The sequence below is a fragment of the Phyllopteryx taeniolatus genome, chromosome 21 (assembly GCF_024500385.1).
Source record: "Phyllopteryx taeniolatus isolate TA_2022b chromosome 21, UOR_Ptae_1.2, whole genome shotgun sequence".
NCBI lineage: Eukaryota > Metazoa > Chordata > Actinopteri > Syngnathiformes > Syngnathidae > Phyllopteryx > Phyllopteryx taeniolatus.
In genome coordinates, this window is record NC_084522.1 from 7164144 (window position 1) to 7189694 (window position 25551).

Consider the following 25551-nt stretch of genomic DNA (forward strand, 5'->3'; position numbering starts at 1 on the left):
GAGGATTGAGTGCCCCCCCCCCCCCCCCCCCCCCCCCATTGCTAAAAAGTTGCTTAAGAGTTGTCTCCCAGTCAATACCTATTAGCTGGATACAACTATTATTACAGTAATTGGCTAACAAAGCCAATAAAGTGCTAACATCAGTCAGCTTGGCATCTTAGCAAAGAAAGACCAAATCCCAAATCAAACTCCATCATCAACATAATAGAGCTGATACATATTATTTATTTTTTTAAATGCAAAATGCATCTTTGAGCTCCGCTAAGCTAATTCAAGATAACAGCAATTTCATCCTATTGTTTCAAAATTAGCTTAGCATTGTAGCACAAAAACACCAACGTGTACTTGTATAACTCATCAGCATAGTCAAAATGATACATCTTCCATCCATCCATCCATTTTCTGAGCCACTTCTTCTCACTTGGGTCGTGGGCGTGCTGGAGCCTATCCCAGCTGTCATCGGGCAGGAGGCGGGGTACACCCTGAACTGGTTGCCAGCCAATCGCAGGGCACATAGAAACAAACAACCATTCGCACTCACAGTCATGCCTACGGGCAATTTAGAGTCCCCAATTAATGCATGTTTTTGGGATGTGGGAGGAAACCGGAGTGCCCGGAGAAAACCCACGCAAGCACGGGGAGAACATGCAAACTCCACACAGGCGGGGCCAGGGATTGAACCCGGGTCCTCAGAACTGTGAGGCTGACGCTCTAACCAGTCGCCCACCGTGCCGCATGATACATCTTGTTTACACAAAATGAGTCTTCGTGCTAAGCTACACAGTCATTTCAACGTGTTTATGTAGCATCTGTTACCTTAGCATCTTAGCACAGATAAAAATAAATAAATAAACTCCAGACTGCATTTCTCTTTTCATTAACATAGCAAAGCTGATATATCTTGTTTACACCAAATTAGTCTTTGTGCTGGGTTTAGATTTTAAATGGTCTGTATATGTAGCATTCTCCATGCCAGTTCCAGTCTACGCTTTCACATTGGCTAACAGGTGCACCCTCGTCACAGGGTTCCCTTTTCAACCTTTTGCTATTTTTCCCACATTGATTTCTCTTTTTTTCTTTCTTTCTTTCTAGATCAGAGCAGAGTTCAACAAAGTTCCTATCCGTGCGCCTCGAATCAAAGCGCTTCCTCTGTGACATTTCGGGGGGAAAAGACGGAAACAAAACGAGCAGGGGCAGGATGGCGGCGGGAAGAGAGGTGAGCCCGACGCATTAAACCGCAGAGAAGCGTTTGGCCTTTACAGGTAATAATCAGTCACTGCCATGCAATTTTTGTCACTTCATGTGAAGCTCCAATCGCAAACTTCAGTCCATAACTTATGATTGTTATGGTAACGTGGTAAGAAATTCACATTTGACTTTGCAATCACTTGTTTCCAAAAGGTTGGGTCTCAGGTACCCGAGCCATAGCTCAGGATTACCTCTTACACACAAAACAGAAACACTGTCATACACAGTGTGGCTGTATCCACTGCATGTGCCGCATGCACGGATGGACTACACTAAATGACTGACTCGGTGGCAAGGTGATGAAGTGCTGCCTCTTTGAGTGAAAATGCGCTTCGACCTTTTCTTGATTGGGGATCGCGTTCCTCTTCAGATTTAGGGACGCTTTAGAACAACCAGCGATTGCAATCATACTTGCTGCTGTTTGTAATCATATCGTCATTGTAATGAACTTTTAATGAAGTAAGACCAGATGTCATCTTGTACTGTAATCCAATTAAAAATGCACTTCCAAGTGGGAGGGGATTTACAGGATTACACCCAGACACACCAGTGACACATTAAATGGACACACACATACACGTGTTGTTGCACTGTCAAATTTTAAATCCTCTATCAGTGTAATATTTCCAAATTAGAATCTCTAAACGTATATATACTAATACATCCTTTTTGATTGTTTTCGAAATATTCCATGATTCGCAGTGATGAAAACTAACACGACCAATGCGATTCCTCCAAACACTGAGGGAAAAAAAAAAATCTTCTCTTCCTCCCCCTCTCAATCTTAGATTGCCCCACTCCATCTCCTCCACTTTCCTCTCTTTACCCTGACTCCGCCACACAAACATCGTCTACTTCTGCATGTCGCACTGCAACAGTAAAACGATGGAGGGGTCCGACTTGGCGGCCTCCTTGAACTCCTCCAGGGAGATCTCGTCGTTGTGGTCTTTGTCCATCTTGGAGAAGATCTTGTCGACGCGTTGCTGCGGGGTCAGGCCGTCCTCGTTCATGCGCATCATGATCACTGTGCCTACCATCTTGTAAATGGCCTGCCGAAGCAAACAAAAAAAATAAATAAATAAAAAAAATATATATATATATATATATTAATGCTGGTATATTAATGCTGGTAACAAATTGAGAGTAGACCTTAAGGGCAAAATAAACATCTTAAATATCTCATTCAAAATAAATCTAGGGATGTGATTTTCTAAGATCCCAAGAACCATGGCAAATTGCATGTTCACTCTAACAGATTGCGGCGCTGTTGGTGGACATGTTGCATGTGATCTACTAAGATTGTGTCAGGTGTTAAAGTGGTAGAGCCTGCCCTATTTTCTGCGCTTTAGGTAGATTTGATGGTTTTCACCATGGGAAATTTAAGAGAGCACCACAAGCGGAAAATAAAGTTTGAAGAGATGGAATTGGAAGTGTTAGTGGAAGAGGTAAACTAACCGTGGATATTTCACCACAACGGTTGTTGTGACACTTTTAGATTCTTGTACATTCCAAAATAATTGCATTGCTGAATATATTAAGTCACACTCACTAATTCTTGTTTCTGACATTTCAAAAATCTTTACACAAGCAGAAAAGATCTGTTGTCCCAGTTGCCTTTGCCTTCCCCTTGCCACAAAAATCGCAGTCATCGCTACGCAGTGGTGCCGGTTTACACCTGCCTTTTAGACACCGTATATAACGATGAAAAATTGCGCCACCGTGATTCTTCTCAGGTTTAAAAAAAACAAATAAATAATCACATTACGTGTGCTCAATTAATAGATTTACCTCCATCCCTCCCAGAATTTTGTACATTTAGCTAGAAACATGCAAAATGAATAGCGAAACTATTTTACCCAACTGGCAGACGCAATCCTGGGTGTACCTGATGAATACAGCTTCCACGTGTGTTTCCATATGTAATCAAGTTTTATATTTGTTTTTGTGTGCGCAAATCTTTGGTAAATTAGTAACCAGGTGTTCAATTTCTGTTTCAATTTGTTAATTTTTCACTTTAATGCAGCGGTTGCACCCAAGTCAAGAGTCAAAAGTCGAATGAATAATTTTCCCCATGCTTCAAGACATTTAGTTGACACAATTTTACCTCATTGACACAAGAAGCAAAATAATAACAATTCCACATGCCAGGCAACCTTTTGGTTGCAAATTCTTACAGTATGACGTAGTCGTCCTCCTCATAGACCCACCTCGATGATCTCCAGCATCTCCACGCGGGTGATCTTGCCATCGCCGTCCAGGTCGTACATGTTGAAGGCCCAGTTGAGCTTCTGCTCAAAGCTGCCCCTGGATGTGATGGACAGCGCGCAGATGAACTCCCTGAAGTCGATGGTCCCGTCGCCATTCTTGTCGAATGTCCGGAAAGCGTGCTGGGCAAACTTGGAGGCGTCGCCGTATGGAAAAAACTAAAAAAAATAAACATCACAAGTCATCAATGGAACGGAAATATGTATCTGTATTGTAAGCAAAAACAATACAGTACAGTAAACCTCCGTTCATCGCGGCGGATACATTCGACACCCAACCATTATAGAGGAAATATCCAATACAGAGAGACAATATAATTTTATATATAGTTTTACTTGTAGTAGAAACGTTCCACGGAAGAAATCTGTAGCGGGGCTGCGGTAGGTGAACCGCAATATACTGTAGCGGAGAACACAGTATACAATTTATTGTATTTTGCTCCCATTGTCCCAAACAAGTGATTAGTCATAGTAACCTAACAAGCTAATAATGTTTCAGCTGAGTCCTTCATATTTATAGTAACAAAGTACATTTTCACCTTTCGGCAACACTTTACTAATTAGCATGGTATCTTTCTGTAACCACATAAATCTGAGTTGTCGGCCATGCTGACCTTGACGTAGAGCTGCTGAAACTCCTCCAAGTTGAGGATGCCGGAGGGACAGTCCTTGAGGAAGCCTTTGTACCACTGTTTGAGCTCGGCCTCGTTGAATTCCGTGTTCTTGGTCAGGTCGTCCAGGACCTCCGGGGCCAGCTTGCTGTTATGTTTCCCCATGATGCCTCGTCTCTCTAGGACAAAGAGGTAAAGACGGGGAGAGAGCAAAATGGGGGTCAGCACAGGTGAGACGGTACTTGATGATAAACAAGAGCGGTTAATGCATTGTCCCCGTGTGCTTGAACTAGCACGGCTCTCTAAGGACAGCGACAAACAAGAAACTATATCCAGAAGTGCACACGTGTAAGAGTGAGCTGCACTGACTGTGTACTAGCATTATGTTCTTGCTGTATACCAGAGGTGGCAAATGTATTTGCACTCTGTACTTAAGTACAGATACTTGTGTAAAATATAAATCTGGTAATATTAGAAGTACTGATTCAACTCCTTTACTAAAGTAAGCAAGGACAGGCTGAAATGAACTCAAGTGGCACTCGATAAAGGCCAATGGTAATGGATGTTGAGCATTTTCTTGTTTTCTAATTGGTGTTGTTTTTGTGCCAAACATACCTCATGAAATTATAATTTCATTGGACCAGAACACATCTGCACCATGTTTGGAAGATTGTGTTGTGGTCCGATGAAACCAAGATCAATGTCAGCACAAAATCTTCAAGCTTCTTCTAGAGAGCACAACAAATGACAGGAAAAGCCTACTAGAACATCTGAAGAAAATATGGGATTAACCAGAGGCACTATACTGTAAATAGTGGCAGGTGTGTGCTGACTAATTCTGAACACACCCTCATTTACGTTATGAGTGTGTGCAACCATATCGTGTTAGTCGCTTATTTTTGCTTCCCCTGTCGAAAATATATTTTTTTCCCCCCAATTGAGTTGTACAGGTTATAGACCACATTACTAGTGGAAAAAGTCTATTTTTTAAAATATATATATAGCACAAAAAGCTGGCATTTGTAATGGGTGTGTAGACTTATTATATCCACTGTATACGTATATGACAATACAATTAAAGGATACCCGGTAGGATACACTAGTTTTTGAGTCATTGTTATAGCTAATGTCACGTAATGCCATAAAAGCATGTTGTCGCCACATGGATGTAAAAAAAAAAAAAGAGATTTATTTTTTTTTTTTTTCCCAAATATGAAATGTTGACTTGTGTGAACTATATAGTTTCATCAATGCACATCCTTTAGACCAAAAAGTCTGCCTTAAAAATTACCTCCAATCTACACGACTGATAGTTCACGTGGTAATAAAACGGCCCATTAACCTCCCGTGGACCACTGCAGTCTCTTCATGATGCCAACCATGAGTCAGAGTCCGCGTCTGACAGCTTTTCCGCACTTCCCCACCAAGACACAGCGAGCGGTTACAAATCATTTCCCTCTAAAACTGCTCATCCAGGGGCTTTGTGGTGAAAATATGACCAATGAGTCACGCGGCGAGAGAGACAGACGCAGCCAACAGCAAACTGCAGCATGATTTTCTTAATATTGCCGTAGGAGGCGCAGTAGGAGAGCCACGAGGGTTATGAGGTGGCTGTTAATGGAGGACAGTCCACTCGGCCTTTAATGTCAGCGCTCATCTAGTCACGCCGAGATGAAAAGGAAAGAAAACCTTCCGCACGAGCTAACAAATAAGGTTCATCGCTTTGTGTTCGTTCGTCGAATTCTAATGCTTCTGGGCTACCCACTGAGACAGATGAGATTCTTCCCTCGGTTAGGGAGCAAACGCAGCTCATAATAGAGTTTCCTACGCATCATGCTCCATGAGTCGCGTCAGGCGAAACCCCGTCAAAAAAAAAAAAAGCAATCCCGTTTGAGGGAATCAAAATAAACACCGTTTATGACGGAGCGGCAAATTCATGCAAATGATTCCCTGGAAGGTTTGGCGTCTCTGCCAAAATCGTAAAGAGGTCGAAATGGTTTGTGTTTGGGCTTTGGAGACGACACTATTTATGGCAAGCCGTTTCACCATTTTTAATATCCTTGATATTCAGCTAATGAACCATGTAGTAGTCCTTGATACTAGTAAGACGATTCACCACACAAGTAGGGTAGTGAAAAAAAATACCCCAAAGACTTTATGGAAAGCATTTGAGCTTTTCTTATACTTCATAACCAGCTTAAATTCCATTTACTAGTACACCTTTTACCCTCACTAGTAAGCGCACTAGTACAACAATTAGGGAACACTAGTAAAATGACTGGGTCTTACTAGTCTTTTTTTCTTTTAGGTGTTTTTTCCACTACTGCCTCCCACCACTATATGATAGTTCTGCACATTAGTAGGACAACTCTGGCATTCTAGAAACATAAATGTTAACAAGTGAGCCAGAACTGTGCACTAGTTGACATCTGCATGCCATTAGTACTACTAGTGAAGCACTAGGTGTTAATAGAATTTGCAGTTGTCACTTAGTGCAAAGTTTTTGCCCGACTAGTACCATGTAGTTATCCTACTAGTAGGACAACGAACATATGAGTACATGGATCTTAAGATGGATATCAAATATATTGAATAAATGCTCAATAATCCATGTAAACTGTGCACTAGTTGAGATCTACACACTACTGGTGCGTGTGCTTGTTGTTAACTAGTAGAATTTTCTAATGTCACTAGTAGCACACAGTTGTCACTAGTAAAAAGATGTTTTAATTAATAAATAATTCATGATTGTATTGATTCTAATCATTTACTCAAACAATTATTTATTCAATAAATACAAATATATTTTATCTAGTATTTAAAATAATTGAATTAACCGATTATTTAATCAAATATTTTTTAAATGTCTATATAGCTACTACTACTACTTATATTTTTATGGTACTCTTTGAATTAAATAATTATTTAATGAAAGAAATTAATAAAACAAACAATTAAAAACTACATTTCAACCAACCAATTTTAGGGAAATACCAAATGAAATTACATTTTTTTTAAAATGAATGCTACAAATATTACAGGACTCTTTCTTGATGATGGATATGCTCGGTGGGCCGGATTAAAGATTGGAGCAGACCGCTATGTGGCACGCATACCACACTTGGCCCACCACTGGCCTCAGCAGTTGGTGGGTTTGATGCCTTGCTTAGGAAGCAAACTAGCACCACAATCAGTCCCACTTTCTATGTACAGTATATATTTTCTTCTGTCTACACTTCGTCACCAAGCCATTCATTCATTCACTGTAATGATTACTACTTCATTGAAAATCCAGACATGAATAGCTTTACTGCGAATCAAATCTCAAGAAACACTTGTATAATGTGCTCTGACGTCCAGGATATATAAATATCAAAATCACCAAGACGCACGGCTCGGGCTGCCTACATGTCTGCATGCCATCAAAGGGTGTTCAGTTGGTGTGGCAACAAGCTGCCGCACAATCACGTCAGAAACACGCAAACATCCTGGCATTTTTTTCTCCTTTTTTTAATGAATGTATTATTTTCTTTTATACACGATGGAGGACAATAGGACACACGCACACATCTCATCAAGGTGCAATCAGGTCTTACTCTCAACCGCCATTTCATTAGGTACCCCTGATTTGTGCTTTTTGAATGTCATTTTTTCAGGTACTTTTCTGACAACATTTCACTCTCACACCCTAGTTTTCAAAACAGATATGTATACTTTGTACTCATTACTTTGTGAAAATAGGCTTGTTACTTTTTCAACCTCTAAGGATTAAGACACCCCAAAAAAAAGAGCGATTGAGACTTGAGACAGATTCAAATTTAATTTTAAGGTCATATCACCCAGCCTTACGTTGAGCAGAATGACACAGGAAGAAGAGATGAATGGACAAAGATGACTCAATGTGGTTTCCCAACTCTGAGGGAGAAGATGAGTGCGGGGGAGAGACGGCTTGTGAATAGATGACAAAGATAGATGACTGGTTAGACCGTCTGCCTCACAGTTCTGAGTACCAGGGTTCAAATCCCGGCCCCGCCTGTGTGGAGTTTGCATGTTCTCCCCGTGCCTGCGTGGGTTTTTTCCGGGCACTCTGGTTTCCTCACACATCCCAAAAACATGCATGATAGGTTGATTGAAGACTCTAAATTGCCCGTAGGTGTGCATGTGAGTCCAAATGGTTGTTTGTTAAAATGTGCCCTGTGATTGGCTGGCAACCAGTTCAGGGTGTACCCCGCCTCCTGCCCGATGTTAGCTGAGATAGGCTCCAGCACTCCCGTGACCCTTGTGAGGATAAGCGGCTCAGAAAATGGAGGGATGGATAGACGACATGCAGGCAGGCAGGAGGCATCCGGGGCTAATTTAGAGCAGCAGGCATTGGACAAGACAGACGTGCGTCTTATTGGCTAACTAAGGCATGTTCACTCTTTCGTTGCAGCTGTCAGACTGATAGTGAACACAAATCAGAGCTGCAGCCGAGTGCGAGGCCGACCGTGTGTCACCTCAAGCCGGAGTTAACTTCTAATGGATGTTATGTCAAACTCTCGTTAGACTGATGACACAATTGGTGCATCGCTGATTATTAATGTCAATTGTTCCAGGCACCGTAAATTGTTTCAGGCCTCCTGTTTAATATGTGACGCGGAAAGCCAAGTTCCAGGGAGTACAGTGTTGGCATGCTTAGTCGCGATTCACTACCTATTTGTAGATGTTTTTTTTTAATCCTATCCACTGTTATTTTTTTATTTAAAAAAAAAACACCTATTCATTGTTTTTGTGCTCAGTCCAAAGCCCTGTCTAATAAAAAAGTAATGCTTTGACGCCATCCTGTAGCATCTGGGTGCTAAGGAACTATGTTGAAATGAGGGGAGGGGGGCTTCATTTAGCCAGACCATGGTCCTATCTAATAGAAAAGCAGTGCTATGCCGCTACGTGTGGCAAATACAGTATTAACCATTTTATGGGGCGTCAATTACTCTGTAAATTGAAAGCATAATATCCCTAACTTGCACAGTTCTTGTGTAGGGCCCGCCACTCAACGAGCGACGCAGCCGAAGCTGAGTGAACTTTTTTGCGCAGTGTGCCGGATTCGGCAATGAGTTTTAAGTTTTGCATTTTTATTTTGAATCGCAGTGTTGCTGTCAGTCAAAATTTGAATCACCGGTGAATGGTGCCGCAATCTTGCAGATGTAACAGTCAATCAAGTGTCAAGTGTTCACACAAAAAAAATCTGTAAGACCCAGCTGTATCAGTACAGTATATACAGTGTGTATATGTTGTGTTTTACATTAATACTAAACGCTGTAATTAGGGGTGCACAGAACAATTTTGCTCTGGTTCTCAAATGAGCACCAGAGGTTGTTGCTTAGTGCTCATTTTCTTCTTGACCCATCGACCTCACTTTATGAACGTCTGTTTGTAGACATACGTTCTAGTCGTTACTTAATTTCTGTACAAATAAATGAATAAAACTTGTTTTTTTCCCTCCCTTTTAGGTCTGTTTGCATGTACTCTGTGTTGTATTAGTCTTAGTCTGAGCCAGTTCACAGCTGTTAAACAGCCGACACATACCTGCACATACCCTTTAGCAACAGATATTCATTTAGACAGATTGTGTATTATTTCATACCTTGCATTCTGTATATACCTGTAATTACATATATAATTTTAATTAAATAATTTTTAAAAATGCAATTTGTCTAGTAATTGGCACAGTAATTTTCTTTCAGCGTTTCCGTTTTGGCCAAGAATTTCCATTGCGGTGCATCACTACTTATTAGGATACATTTTTCCATGCAAGAAGACTAGGTCAGAAGGCGGTGCGCCTACGCTCTCATTATTATGACAATCAGGCTCTAACTGAAAGCTGCAGAGAGCGGGCAAAAAAGAATGAGTGTCGCTGTGACTGAAAATTAGCTGGGTAATGCTGTAATTGAGTTGTAAAGCTGGTGAAACTTACAGTGTTTCCCCTATATATATATATATATATATATATATATATATATATATTATAGTATGTGTGTTGGCAATAACCTTTGTACAAGTGGAAAAAGTACAATGGACTGACAGAGGAACAATCAATAGGTTACCAGTCAAATACCAGACCAAGCCATGATCAGCTACAATTATGTGTGTGTGCGTGCGTGCCTGCGTGCATGTGTGTGTGCCTGCGTGTGTGTGCGTGTGGTTGTGTGTGATAAATCCCCTTCCTAAGTGAATGGATGGTCTTGGGGGCAGCTCAGTGGTGCGTTGCCTTGACAACGCATTGTTGCCGCCAAAAAGCAATAGAGCAAGAAATGATGGATTAGCCAATCGAGACAGGCCCTCTCCTAACTGGACCTGCTCCGGTTGACTTTTTGTCTGTCTGGCTTTTTTTATCAACAGTCTCAATCACGGATGCTTCATCTCACACACAATGCCCTGGTTTGATGGGTATTTGCGAAACAATGCCAACACAAGACCACTCAAGTGTCTGTCTGCTTTTTTCTAATCGAACCTAGAGATTCTCGACGTCGCTTTGACTCCGAACTCGTGTACCTAATGAAAAACGATGCCACATACAGTACAGCCGTCTGTATTGTTTCTGCACTGATTAGCGGCATGTTTATTGATGTAGCCCAACAATCTCTGCAGCGGCTACGATCATGCTGGTGTCACTGCGCGCCTCAGTACTTGATGGGAAAACAACAACAGGGAATACGCTTGAGTCCAATCAATGCTATGGCACGTACATGAAAACAAGGCTTGGGAATTTGTAATGTTGGTCGCCCGTGTTGATTGTGAAGTGGACGAGGTCAATTTTAGCTGTCAATTGTGACATCATAGCTGAAACATTTATTAGCCTTAATAAAATTATCTTTAAAATTGATATTTAATCTTTCACTCGATCTTAATGCAACAAATATAATAAACAGCATTTATAGCTATATTGTTCCACTCTTACCTAACCAGAGCTTGTACATAAGATGGAAAGTGTCGTAGTCTATCACTAACCGATTCTAATGTACTAGTGAAGTCATAAATAGAGTACATATTTGTATTATGAGAACACGCCAAAGCCGTTATAAAAAAAATTAAATACAAATCCTCAGCTGTAAGTATGAAGGTAACAGAGGGTGCCTTCCACCGCCACATGACACTGCTGTATAAACTTGACATGTCATATCTTAAGCCAAGCACCACCCCCCATCTATCTTAGGTTTAATATCGTCCTGCACCAAATGTTTACGTTCTGTTTCCATTTCAATGGCGGCCCATTGAGGCAGCCTGAAAGAATGTGCACCCTGTGCTGCATACGTTGTCATGCAGCATGTATATGGACATGTAGCTCACAAACATCTTAACACTAATAGTAATAATAATCACATCGCAATTATGGAAACCATCAATACTATACAATAGCACAGCATAACAGCACGCAACTATCATCTGAAGCAGTTCAGAATCAATATTTACATGCAAAAAAAATCATCATGCCCATCTAGGCAGGTCTTATAATATGTAATAGAAGTGTGTTTTCTACTAAACAGTGCATTTACTTCTCGTTTTTTTGTCCGATTTCCATCGAAATTCTAGAGAGGCTCCGCATTCCTTTAGCGCGGTTCGATCACTTATAGGCAGCCTCGGGAGCAGGTATAGTACACGCAAAAACGCGCATCTTATTCCAGCATCTGTCTTCCTGAGTAATAAAGCATGTGAGACGAGACAAGCACACACACACACACAAACAAACACAAACACACAGAGCCAGGATACATGAAACAGAGGTGTTGTACATTAGGTATCACACATACGACAGAAAGAAAATGCAAGACAGCTGATATGTTGTGGCATCATTTGCCTGCTTGGAAAAAACAAAAACAAAAAAAACCCTCCACATTCAAATGAAATTGTTGGCAATATGCTGCTCCAAGCAAATACAATATAGCGCACTATAGAATATGGATCAACAGGTCTTTCCAGAGCGGAGGAAATAGCTGTCGTCGTGTGGTCGCCACACCGGCTTTCCTGTTGTCAATAACAGGGAATTACTGGTGTCAACGCTTTAGGAAATTACCTGCAGTTAGCTCCATCCAAATGTATGCATGACGCATCAGGATGCGCATTGGGGATAGTGACGGCAAGTCAAGGGAATGAACTGAAAATGTCAAAAATGACAACCAGTAGAGACAAAACAGTAGATTTATCATACAGTATTATTTTACGGATTTGAACGTTATTACATTTGTACTATATTTCAGTTCATAGTGTCAACACAAAAAGCAAAATAGCCGATTTCTTCAAATAGCTGCTAACAGTAGCCCAACTGAATAAATAAATACCGTACCTCAACTAGACATCTTATCAGGAATAAAAATACTGGCCGAAGTCACACTGATGGTCTGATATCCCCAATCGTCACACTAGATGTCTTTACCACAGCACGCACCACACGCACAGCTTTTGTGGAATCTGTACAGCTGACGTTAACAGTGGTGTATAAATAGAAAAAGCACTATGCCTATTAGAATGTCGATTAGAGCAGTAGAAGCCAGAAAATTACCATTTTCCAATGTATTGCAACTTGAATAAATAAACACCGCACCTTATATCAACACCTCATTTGTCCCCTTCAGGAATCAAAATTGTAATGAAATGTTAATGTTAATTCTAATGTTCATTGTGTAGTTTAAAGGGGAAAGTAGATGTTCCGTGTGTGCCCAATACCTGTGTAAGTGGTATGCATTAAGATGCAGATAGGTGGCAGCAGTGAGTCAATGACATGAATGAGCTGAATGACAAAGGTTACGAGCACTTGAAACCAAACAATGATGGTTTGTAATTTTTTTGTAATTTTAACTTGAGTGCGCCTTATTTGTTCCTCTCAGAAATAAAATAATAATAATAATAATGCTTGAAGTTACCTTTACTATGACTCTTTGATAGCCCAATTTTCATTGTAGATGTCTTTACCGCAGCACACACTGTTTGGCAAATGACGTTTACAGTAGAGTTTATAGAGAAAATGTATTTGTTCCACACAATATCCAGAAATACGATGCTGACACGGAACAGCGTCGGCGGCGTCCCGGGAATATTCTGCCTGACAAATATTTTATTAGTCACACTATACGGTGGAACTGCCATCATCTAATTATCTGATGCAGTGCTGCTGTGTGAACGTACACACAGGTACGGCAATAACTCACCTTTTTTGCTAGATTTTGTGTAAAAGACAAAATCTTCTGTTACTTCTGCTGTGACTTGTGATGCTGCAAAATTGTAAAAAGCAAACAAGCCTTCTGTGATGAAAACCCCAACATAATAACATACAGTTTAACATTCGTATATCTACCAATTCGCAGTTTAAAAAAAAATAATTTTAGCCCCCATTATTTGTGAAGATACCTGTGTATTTGCGTTTGTTTTTTTTCAGATTATTTTTTTTTTTCCATGGCAATCATAAGGGAGCGTCAATTAGTTGCAGATTTTTGCTATTCGCAGTCAGGCTCGGTCCTTATCTCCCGCAAATAGCGGGAGTCCGATGTATTATAATACACAATACAGTACCCCACCTGCGAAAGGGCAAAATCTGCACTATTGAGAGACCATGGAGAAATACCTTTTAAGAACACATTTCAAGTTATTAAAACCCACTTTGAAAAGTACAGTATTTCTTGCACCTGTTCTCATGGTTTCGCTCAGCTCAGTTCTCCAAATAATAAGAAAAATGTGATTGCTTCAAGCTGTTTATTTGTCATTCCCAGTTGAAGTTTACTGTAAAACTGACACATAAAACAAAAGACAATTAAACACTGTCTATTTAAACAGTAATTACCAAACTTCAAACAATTGCTTCTTTATCATTCATGGAGTAGCAACTCATACAAACAGAGTATACAACATTACTCACATGCATATACTGTATTCGCTTTGCTTGGTGGGAACAATAACTAATACTGGCATTTAGTTGGGAGCCTTCTGTGCCTTTTCTTGTTTCTTGTTTCTTTTCTGTATACTGTACTGTAAAAGCCCATTAAAAAAAAAAAAAAAAAAACGATCCCTTAAAAATATAAACTGCGATAAAGCTTGGGCTTTGCTGTATACTACAATTGTAAACACTTTATTTTTTTGCTGTAGACTGCAGAAATCTAACACTGCATCCTGAGTTTGTGAAGCTCCCAAACAAATAAAAAGACATCCTCTGAAAGTATATCGACTTTATTGGCGATGCGGACAATGATGCGCACTCTGTGGCTGATGAAGCAGTTAACGTGTACTAATCACATAATCAATTAGTAGCATACATGCAGACCTAGTTAAGACACATGTCGATGACGCACAGCTGCGTGAAGGCCACCAGTAATGTGCACACATCCATACACGTATACGCTGAAATGCAATCTGCTCTAAAATATGGAATATTTACGCTCATTTCCATGCCAAACCAATGTTGTTTTCCTGCTCTGTTTATATGTGACAAACAGGTATCCTTGTTTTGTACGGAGGGCATGAAGGGCACCCTGTCATCTATGGCTGCGTGTTCTGATCAATGCAGAGGCAGAAATAGTGCGCAGCATAGCTACTATTGCACCCAATATTCAGCACTGCATCTATCTTGCACCACCGAAGTGTCCTTGAGCTATCTCCTTCCTTCCATCTGTTCAATGTAGCCAGAGCCTTAATGGGAATTATTTTGCAGTGCTGGATGTGTGAAACAGCCTAGCAGACAGAGCGAATGGATCACTTCCCCCACAGAGCATCACCTTGAATAACAAGCAACATCCATTGATGTGAACCTCCACTTCTTGTTAGTAGTAATACAGATAATTAAGCAAGCAAAATGCCTTCTACTCACCTGCTGTTCGGGGGAAATGAATATGCTCCTCGTAAGTGTGACACAAGTGTGTTCCCCTGCTCTCCGCGTAACCTTTGAGTCCCAAACACTTTTGTCCTGGTGTAAAACTGAGCTGTCGACTGTTAACTCACCTCTCTGAGTGAGGAAGAAGAAGATGAATGAACCGCTGCTGTCTCCCTTGCCAACACATAAGCATCGAGGCCCCGTCCCTCACGCCACCATTGGCCGGGGTGCTCCGAGGGGGCGGTGCTCTGTTGGCTGAATGGCTAAAGCAGCCTGTCAATCACAGGCGGTCCAGAGCAGGGATGAGGGCGGGGGGTCTTACATGCTTAAAAAGAGAAGCTGTAAATAATGATGAATACTTATTGAACCTGTAACTAAATGGAAATTAGGCCGCGATTAATAATAATATAGTTAAATTGTCCCCTCCCACATATATATATATATATATATATATATATATATATATATATATATATATATATATATATGAGGACAATTTTGTGGAGGATGTTGTGAACATCCATAGCTCTTGTGTCCCCTATATTATAAATAGAAAGCCAATGTGAGTTTTTTTTTCTTTTTTTTTTTTGTTAAATGGGGAAAAATGTAGTTAATCAGCTAACCTCAAAGGGTTGTATCGATCGCTCAGGGTCAGCTGAGGCGTTTCGGCAGGAGTGACGGCATCCATCACCTTTTAAGGAACACTGTCGCCCACGCCGAGTGTAATCTTTGCTGTTTGTCCTTGGCGCCAAGGTGAGCAGATAATCAGACAGAATCGCCAGTGTGACGGCCGCATATGACCAGATCAGCTCCAGTTTGCACTCATAATGCACTGGAGTGCAAAACTGAAAAGAGAGGAAAGTGTGTGTGTGTGTGTGTGTGTGCGTGGGGAGGCCGTTGAATGATCAGATAATTACAAAATCAACAATGCAATTTTTAACTAAGATTATGTGAAGAACTGGACCACCAGAGGAGCAAGAGGACCCCATGTAAACAAGGGACCAAACTTCCAAGAATATTTTACAGTAAGTACTGTGACTAATACAATAGTCAAGTCAAGTTTACTTGTATAGCCTTTAATCACAAGAGTCTAAAAGGGCTTCACAGGCCCGTGGTTGACAAAGATAAATACAAATAAAATTGATTGATAAAACTAACAATTTTGTATAGCGATGTAACATGTTTTGAATTTGTTTCATAAAATCATTGATTCGTGAATTATAAATAAATTCATTATAAATGATAATCAAAAATTAGAATAAATTGTTGTTGATTTTAATTGAACCATCATCTATGTATGACCTTCCCATCTGTCCCTTTAAAAAAATAACGTTGCCCTTGTGTACAAAAGTTTACACACCCCTAAGATAACAACAAAAAATAAATAAACTTAGCCAGGTTTCACCAACCTTTTGAAACTGAGAGTTACTTCTTGAGTACTGATTAATGCAAAGGTTAAATAACCTTTAAGTACACATTGTTATTAAAGATATTCATCTTTGTGAAGACACTGATCATGTTACTGATTTCTCACAATAATTATTAGCGATGATTTTACAAGGTAGGAAACAGCAAGATGTCAATATGCAAAACTTCTTTAAAACTCTACAAGTGTTTACATTTTCAAATGATCACTTCTACATTCCAATGAAATCAAAATGTCCCATCACTGGGCTATTTTTAGAACAGGCCCAAGGGCGACTCATGTTTGGTGACCCCTGACCTGGTCAGAAGCAGACAGTCATCCTATTTTAAAGTGTGAATGCATAATCTTTCATATGATGGTGAACACAATCATTCATTCATTTTAGCGTCCCTTCCTACCTTCTAATTGAAATATGTATAATTGAAACGCCATCATGAAAATGTGGCCTTCTAATTGAACCATGCTTAATTGAAAATGGCATGAATATAGCATGAATCCTTTCTTCTTCTATGAATATTCATGACTATGAGTATGTGTTTGTGTCTGCGTCCGTGTGTGTGTTTGTGTATCTCCATCCGCAACACCAGGTTGCCACGGGAGACGAACCATCCAGTCCGCCCTTATGCACTCACCCTCATCACGGCTTCACTCCCCAGCCTCCCATTTGTGTTCTACTTGACTTTTTCTTCAACTTAAATTTGAGCATTTTCCCTCCCTTGCGATCACAGTCATCAAAGACCTGATTATCGGATATCTCTGAAAGATTATCCTGAGCGATTATCCTGTGGTCTGGAGTGTGCTTTGAGTGATTCCTCCCCACCCCACCCCCCGCCCCACCATATCTGCTCGGAAAACAGTCGAGATCTGACAATCGTAATTGTTAAACCCGTTCAATATTTCCGACCAAAAATCCTTTTGTGTGCAGTTTTACTATTCTTCCTTATGCTTTTGATCTACGTCTGCATGAATGCCCCATGGCACCATGCTGCCTCTCACAGGCCAGTCATGGTACTACACCAGACTTTTGGTTGGCTCGCGTTTGTCTGTGTTGAAATGATATGTGTTGGTCATCTGGAGTACACCACACAATTTAAGAGCAGTAAAAACACACTTTCCGAGTTTTTACTAATCGTGCATGATCGGTCACTTTGTAAAAATGAGTTAAGCTCTTAAAAAAAAATGCTATGTGTAAATTGATTAAAGTATTTCCTGAAAAGTTGTATGGGATTTGTACAGAATTTTTTTTGGGAATAACTGAAGCCTTGTCGAGAAATGCTTAGAATTGTCTCTCATTTTGAATTTGTCACTTCAACATAGTTCCTCTGCAAATTTGAAGAAATGCAGAACTTGAATTAATTGAGCGAATGCAATACATTAATTAATATTTGGGAAAACATCCATCCATCCATCCATTTTCTGAGCCGCTTCTCCTCACTAGGGTCGCGGGCGTGCTGGAGCCTATCCCAGCTGTCATTGGGCAGGAGGCGGGGTACACCCTGAACTGGTTGCCAGCCAATCGCAGGGCACATCGAAACAAACAACCATTCGCACTCACAGTCATGCCTACGGGCAATTTAGAGTCTCCAATTAATGCATGTTTTTGGGATGTGGGAGTGCCCGGAGAAAACCCACGCAGGCACGGGGAGAACATGCAAACTCCACACAGGCGGGGCCGGGGATAGAACCCGGGTCCTCAGAACTGTGAGGCTGACGCTCTAACCAGTCGGCCACCGTGCCGCCATTTGGGAAAACAGTTGGTAATTAATAGTTCTCAGACAGTGTCAATCATAAATGAGCAGCGGTATCTTTAAGGCAGCAACATTAAATCTGAGTCCTGCTCAGTCCGTTGCAATTTGGCACTCTTGCAAATACCACAAAATAAACATCTTTTCAGCTCAGGTGATTATTATGGAAGGGAATAAAGGGAATAAAAGCTCAAAGAGTGAAGGACAGCAGGATGGTCACTGGGTCGGAGGAAAATGGGTGGAAAGTGGAGAAGCGGCACGACTGGGAAGAGGTGTGCTTTGTGCAGAACAAAAAAAGGTCAATGAGACAGTTTACAGGGTCTATCACACTTAATTTTACACACAAATTAAAAACTGCTCTTCATATGATGCCCACCTTTGCAATTCACTTGCTGCATCCCTTTATACATGTTTTTCTTTCTCTTCCACCCTGTGACCTCCATGCAACTGAAACAAGCTCTCCTTTGCGTACAAAACCCAGAGCAACATGGTGGCTGAAGTCCAAACATCACGGCCCCGAAAAAGTCCAACCAGGCTTTCTTTCTTGCGAGCTAACAAACTCTTAGCTGTCCGCAGATAAAGTTGGCAGATGTTAATGAGCCTGTCTGTAAGCAGAGCAATGGATGAAGCACCTTGGGCAATGAGCCACTTAATCATGACAGGGAGGGGAACGAGAGTGGGGGGAGGGAGGGGGTGTAGACAGGGAGGGATGAGGAAGGGCTGGCGGGGTCGGGTAGGCAACCATGACGATCACCTCGAATCAGACAATGATTCCGCTCCTGTGACTCTATATAGAAAAAGAGGGAGAGGAGAGGAGAGCGCAGTCTGACAGATCCTTAATTAGCCACATTAACGACATAGAAGAAGAGGATGAAATGAGGGATGAGAAGAAATTGAAGAGATCCTCCACACCTTTAATGCAGCTGCAAGGCTCCATCGAGCGCCATGCAGGCGCTTATTTTAACACCTGTAAAATGTAATTCGCTGGCAGCTATTATGAGATAAGTGAGCTAATAATGTAAATGTCACAAGATTTTTGTATATAATGGCCAGGGGCCCTTGTTGGATGTTGGATGCTTGGATAAACAAGCAGTTGGATGTTAATATTTCAAGTTGATGCCCCAAATAGTTTGTGTTTTTTTATTTTTAAATAATAATTTAATGAAATGAAAACACATTTTCATCACTATTGCAAGATATCCAACTGCTCCTAATTGGCGAGCACTCTAATGTAAGTACATGCACTCGTACTCTGAAAAAAAGTGTGATTGGCGCATCCTTAGTAATTACTGTAGGTTAGGACAAGGCAAAAGTGACAACATAGCTGCTGTTTTGGTACACAAATGCAAAAATTTACTTAGCAGTTAACTATATCTCATCAGTTTGCGGACATTTGAACTGAGATAAATAGTTTATTTTCTTTATTTGAAGTATTTAAAGTAATGTGTACAGTTAATGTATGTTCCAATTTATGTATATTGTATTGTATAGTCTGCATTGTTTTAGTAAATTCTGGCTGTAGGCCATTTTCTTTCTTTTTTTTCTTTTTTTTTAAAAATAATAATAAGGATGTAGCAACAAATACATGAAACAACGTTTATAATACAAAGCAATCAGACATGAATATAGTACACAAATCATGCATTTTGCACTGTTTTTAAGCAACGTGTGTGTTGTCATATAAGTGAAATATCCTTGAAAACAGAACTCAGTGTGTTGTACAAAACCAAAATAAACCCCCACACACACTTGCTTTTCATCTCTTGGCACTGTCTGTTTCCAGAATGTGCTGAGCTGCCCTCACATCAGGCGTTCTTGACACAGTCCAACCACACCGACTTGCACATACTGTACATACCTGTCACGAGAGAACACGACCATGGCTACAAGTGAAGCTGAGCCAGTTTCTATGGTGACCAAATAGAGGGTGGGTTGCCAGGCGCTGATCCCCAGGACACACCCATGTTTCCCTAATGCTAACACACTAACAGAGATTAGGGAGGTACCCCAAGATATAATGACCCTGTAAGGATTATCATTATAGAAGGGGTTACAATAGAATAGAAATGCAAAAGATATTTTCCAGTACTGTACTTCATCATTTTTATCATTTATTATTGTTATTTATGATTTTCTAAGCATTCATCAATCAATATGTGGGTTAAATCTGGGGCTGCAGCTATCGAAAACATTTGGAAAAAAAATATTATTCTAACTATACCCAATCGATGAATTGAGTAATTGGATAAAAATTGCTTTAGCATTTTTAAACAAGAAAATATGCATGAGGTCCAGGTATTATTTTTGTCCACTTGGGGCTCATCGTCCTCACATTCCACACTATAATATCTGTGACTTTGAGCGAGTGTGGCTTTAAAGGGTGGGTGGGGCCTGGCCTGGTGAGTGACGTGGGAGTCACCGAATGAGCGTATAGAGTTGTTGTTGTTGTAATTGAATGATTTGTTATTCGATTAATCACTTCAGCCCTAAAACACATGGTTGTTGACATAATTCTATTTGGTTGCATCTTATATTCCAAATATGTATCAATAATATTTGCCTCATTTCTTCTAGCTGCAGGTATGTTGTTGTTTTATCAAAAATTATTATTTTAAATCCACCATATGAGCATGTATATAAGCGTGTTGTAACATCTGTAAAATTGTGTGTTATGGGAAATAAATGAGTATGATTTCTATATGGGCATTTATTTGATTACGGGCCTTTTTTGTGTCCTTGATGTAAAATTTAAAGAAAGAATATATTTAAATAGTTTTTTTTCAATTAATAAATTAATAAATTGGGGTGCCTAATTTTAGCTGTTGTCTAAAATTTCATGTTAATATTAGTATATTTTGACATTTTTTGAGTGGTTTTATGGTGGTATTTTACAGTTTTCACCCTGTCCCTAGCATAGGGTTTGGATATATGAAGCTCTATCTTTCTATGAAAAAAAAAGCTAAAATAGTGTAACTTTTACCATAAATTCCTTAAAATTGAATAGAATTAATTGTTTCTCATCATATATACAAAACATTTCAAATTCTGTCTTTTATTTTTACTAAACTATGTCTGTCCCTTAAAGTTGCTGTCCTTACTGTCACATTGACCATTTTCAGATCAATAAAGTTTATTCAAAATCTGATTCTTTAATTCCCTGTGTCATTTTGTCTTGTCACTCAAGCACATGCTAGGGCAGAGAAAGAAGTCAGACATTTCGATAACTGGAAGAGTAAGTTTCTTCCTTATTTGTACCCTTAAGTCACATAATATTTTTATTCCGTGTCATTACCAAACGACTTGTAGTGTTAATGTTTCAAGATTTTCCTGTAAAAACTTGATAATCATATAAAAATGTACAGGACTAGCTAGCTAAAAGAAAAAAATAAGCTAACTCTACCAGCATAGCACAGTTAGCTAAAACATTTAAAATGTCATTACCATCACGTCATCACAGTGTGGTGGTGATGACAGAAACGAAAATCAAAAGTGCCCAATATCAAATATACATCCATATAGTTTAGGTTTAAGACAGGTTAAGCTACTAGTGTTCAACACCCACACCTCCCTAAGACCTGAAACGGCCTCCGTGCCAGAAGACATTTTCTATTCACGTCGAAGGAAATATATGAGATGGGACTGAAGGTGATGTATGCTACCACGGCCCTGAAATAACTGCGGGGCTAAATTTAGACGCAGGTTGCCGGCGGCACAATGGAATAAAATAGAATGTATGAATGAGAGTCTGGTGTTTCTGGATGAATTTACGGTGACAAAGATAACAGATGGCGGGTTGAGCGTGCGTGCGTGCGTGCGTGCGTGTGTGTGTGTGTGTGTGTGTGTGTGTGTGTGTGTGTGAGAGAGCGAGCGAGAATGAAAGGTAACAGGGATTTTCACTTCAAAGTGGGCAGCGGCATGGCGGATTAAAGCACACCAGGTATCAAAGAGCCTCAGGTGGTCGGGAGCACTTGGGAGCACCCCCACCCACCCCACCCCCATATGTATGCATGCGTGTGTGTACGCGTGTCACCTATTTACGCCTACTCCTTTAGATGGCTACATGGATAGATTGCCTTTTACTAAAGCTGCTCCTCTGCCTGGTGATGGTGGGTGCCAAAGGCAAATGGGTTCCGTTATTGTGTGGGACCTTCACAGGAGGGTGCCACAAAGCAGTTTTTACTCAAAACTGGGGTACTTGTATTAGTAGTGGTACGCGGGGTCCATCTAGTGGCGCACATAAAAAAAAATCACTGCCTAAGTACAGTTCAGTTGTATTCAACTTTTTTTTACAATACATTAACGTTTCATCTTTAAGAACAGTTTGTTTTAACTAGGTACAAATTTCATTTTTTTATGCAACACATTTTAATGGAATCATTTAATTGAATCGTTAGCCCCAACAAAGCAATAGTGCAGGTCGTTTGTTGTGTGGTACACCAACAGTGGTGAGCTGAAGAAAATATGAAACAACAACACTATGTTTTACAAAGTAGGATTTTGTGTTTTAATGTCACATTCTTGTGAAGTTGAACTTTTATTTTTACATATAAATTGAGTAGTGACAGGCATACAGTACAGACTGCGCGTATGGATTCCGCATGGGAATAAAAACCGAGAGGAAGACACTTGAAACTACAAGCGCATTTACATTGTACTTCACCAGCTAAGTGAATAGGGCCAAAGTATTATTAGAGAGAGGCTTAATGAGGCGAACACACACAGACAAACACGCATATACTGTCTGAAGTGCTCCCCCACAATCCAGAGTGAAGAGTGACCCGTCTGTCCCAGTGGAGAGCACCCGCAAGGTTGAAGCTCTCAGCCTCTCCGCCACACACACCCACTCGCCACTTCACACTGTTGTGTACTGTCGCGGTTGTCTCGTAACAATGCCAGTGTCGCTTGTGCTTACAATCCCTTCATTTTAGGAACAGAATCACCCCTAGACCCTCTAAAAATACACACACAAAAAACAATTTTAAAAAACAACAACTAAAGAGACAAATCCACAGTTGTGGTTACCATAGCAACAGAGCCGACCAGCAGCATCCTGGCAACTGTGTTTTTGTTTACTCTCTGAAGTACACAAACATGCATCTAGTGTGGAATTTGCATTATTATTGAGTTCCATTTTATTGAACGGGAATTTTTTATTTAAAGTAAGTAAGTTAAAATTACGTTTTTCTACAACTATATTGCATTAACAAAAAATTATCTATTGACTAAAGGATAGTAATGGATTGAAAAACAAATCAGCACCATGGACAGCGGCAAGCAAAAATGACCAGCAATGAGATGGTGACGCCACTAGCTGGCGCCAATGTACCAGTTTCGAAGAAAAATGGCCGATATGTTTGAAAGCATTTATTTGCATATTTTGGCAAGACCATACATCATGTTTAAAAGAACATTTTTTTGCATATTTTGGCAATTGGGTAAAACATGATGAGAAGATGAAAAAAAATGATTATATAACTTGCATAGATAGATTCATTGAAGATTCTTCATTCATGAAATTAATTTTCTTGATTCATGATTTTTTTCAACTGTTTTTATTTCAGCTATACAGGTGCATTTCAGTACGTTGCCCTATCGTAGAAAAACTTTCTTTAGTAGTTCAATTCAAAAGGTTAATTTCATATACAAATTATACAAATACTGTGTGTGCAGTGAATCTTAACATACCAGTTTCCCTTTTTAAGGTGAACTACTGATATAAATTGCTTTTCGTTGTATTGAAATTCATTGAGATGCACCTGTAGAACTATTTTACTTCTTTTCAAAACATTTTGTGACAGCGTGGTTTTCTTATTGCTCACTGTTAAAAGAACCACATAAAGGCATTCTATTTTTGTTTTAAAGTGTCAAAGTTAGCAGTTTCAGCACCCTACACTAAATAGAATATTCAATTACAAAAAAACAAAAAGGATTTTAATTGCTGCATCGAGGTAGTGAAGGTGTGCATTATTGTTCGACATTTGATACTTGATGAGCTACATCCGTATAGTTGTGTCTATTCAGAAAGAAGGTCGGCCACTTTGGAAATGGATTGATCGTCCATGCCGGCTTGCGTCATGAGCTCTGTCACGTTTTCCTCCAGACCGCTGATTCGTGTTCCCATCTCGTCTAGTGCCTTAGTCAAGGACTCAAAACGTTCCTACTTTCTCAAACGCAACTGATGCGTCTGGAAAACAAAAGGATGGTGGTGGGGTGAAGCTTTTTTTTTGTGATGCCTGAATTAAAACTCCTACTAGCGCCACCCAGACATACAATATTTGTTTATACAGGGGTTCTCTGTTTACGAGGGTTTTGACATACAACTTTTGGAGGTAATTTGTGGACTATCACAAATACAGTAGAAGCCTCGACATCCTGAGTTAACTAAGCCTTTTAACATTAAAATGATACGAATTAGTTGGGAAATGTGGAACGACTAAAGACGTTTGGAAAAGACCTCTATTCATTTGGGAATCTTGTCATGGGAAATTTGGAATTCTGAGGAAATTGGGATTTTTTGGGAATGGTTCTCAAATACGCCCTTACTGGGCTGGCTACACATTTTGTGGTAGGAAAGGTTCGAAATGGTTAAAAAAAAATTGGAAGAAATAGTTAAATGTGTTAAATAGCGCCATTCATTTCAATAGGAATTTTTATTTTGGAAAAAGTAGCACGAATCAGTCGTACATCGAGGACTTCTGCATTGACTCAAAAGTTGATTCTTTGCACGTAACAGCAAACTTAGCAAGGATATTTTTCACTTCCAAATGTTCGGAGATGGCTTGGAAGCGTTCCCGGAGTCGCCGCATTGTTTCTTCCATCTGTAAGAAGCAATCAAAATCAGACTTGTGGCCAGTCCATCCCCAAAAACGATACGACATGACAACTTACCGCCTGTGTCATCTCTTCGGCCGTTTTGCACTCAGTTGTTGACATCCTTTAGCAAGCGTTTCGCTCACCGCTCCGCGTGTCGTAAACGTCCTTTTTTTTCTTTCATGTAAATAAAGGAGAAAGTGGCTCATCAGTAGCGTTAGCTGCGAGCCCTCGGCAACTTTGATTCAACTTCAGCTAGCGTCTCTAAAGTAGTACTACTTCCGCTTTACGCAGTCACCACTTCAAAATAAAAGTTTAGTAGCGAAACATTGGGTGATTAAACTGTTAAATGTGCAATAGTCTTCCGTATTCACCTTTCAAGTGTGAACTGTATCTAATAGATAAGCATATATTCATGTAAAAATAAATCCCATATGAGCTTCAAATGTGTTCTTGAAAAATAATCTTGACTGCTGTGAAGGTTGTAGTTAACTATTTCTGGTAAGATGTAAACTTACTTTTTGAGCGCTTGAATCATTGTTTCGTTTTTGCAGAAGGGAGCCAATTTCTGTTAACTCTTGACTAACTGGAATATTCCTATGTATAATTATAA

The 25551-nt window shown here is 40.0% G+C and overlaps 2 protein-coding genes across 2 annotated transcripts; both read right to left on the reverse strand.

The window, feature by feature from the left end:
- Positions 1–20: 20 nt before the first annotated feature.
- On the reverse strand, positions 21–15124 carry LOC133471402 (hippocalcin-like protein 4). Its single transcript, XM_061760892.1, has 4 exons — positions 14955–15124; positions 4127–4302; positions 3456–3671; positions 21–2297 (listed from the first exon to the last, which is right to left on the reverse strand). The coding sequence occupies exons 2-4, from the start codon at positions 4286–4288 to the stop codon at positions 2100–2102; spliced, it is 576 nt and encodes a 191-aa protein (XP_061616876.1). The 5' UTR covers positions 4289–4302; positions 14955–15124; the 3' UTR covers positions 21–2099.
- An 8355-nt stretch (positions 15125–23479) lies between these two features.
- Positions 23480–25218, reverse strand: LOC133470907 (heat shock factor-binding protein 1). Its single transcript, XM_061759851.1, has 3 exons — positions 25017–25218; positions 24880–24946; positions 23480–24257 (listed from the first exon to the last, which is right to left on the reverse strand). The coding sequence occupies exons 1-3, from the start codon at positions 25059–25061 to the stop codon at positions 24142–24144; spliced, it is 228 nt and encodes a 75-aa protein (XP_061615835.1). The 5' UTR covers positions 25062–25218; the 3' UTR covers positions 23480–24141.
- Between the last annotated feature and the right edge of the window lie 333 nt (positions 25219–25551).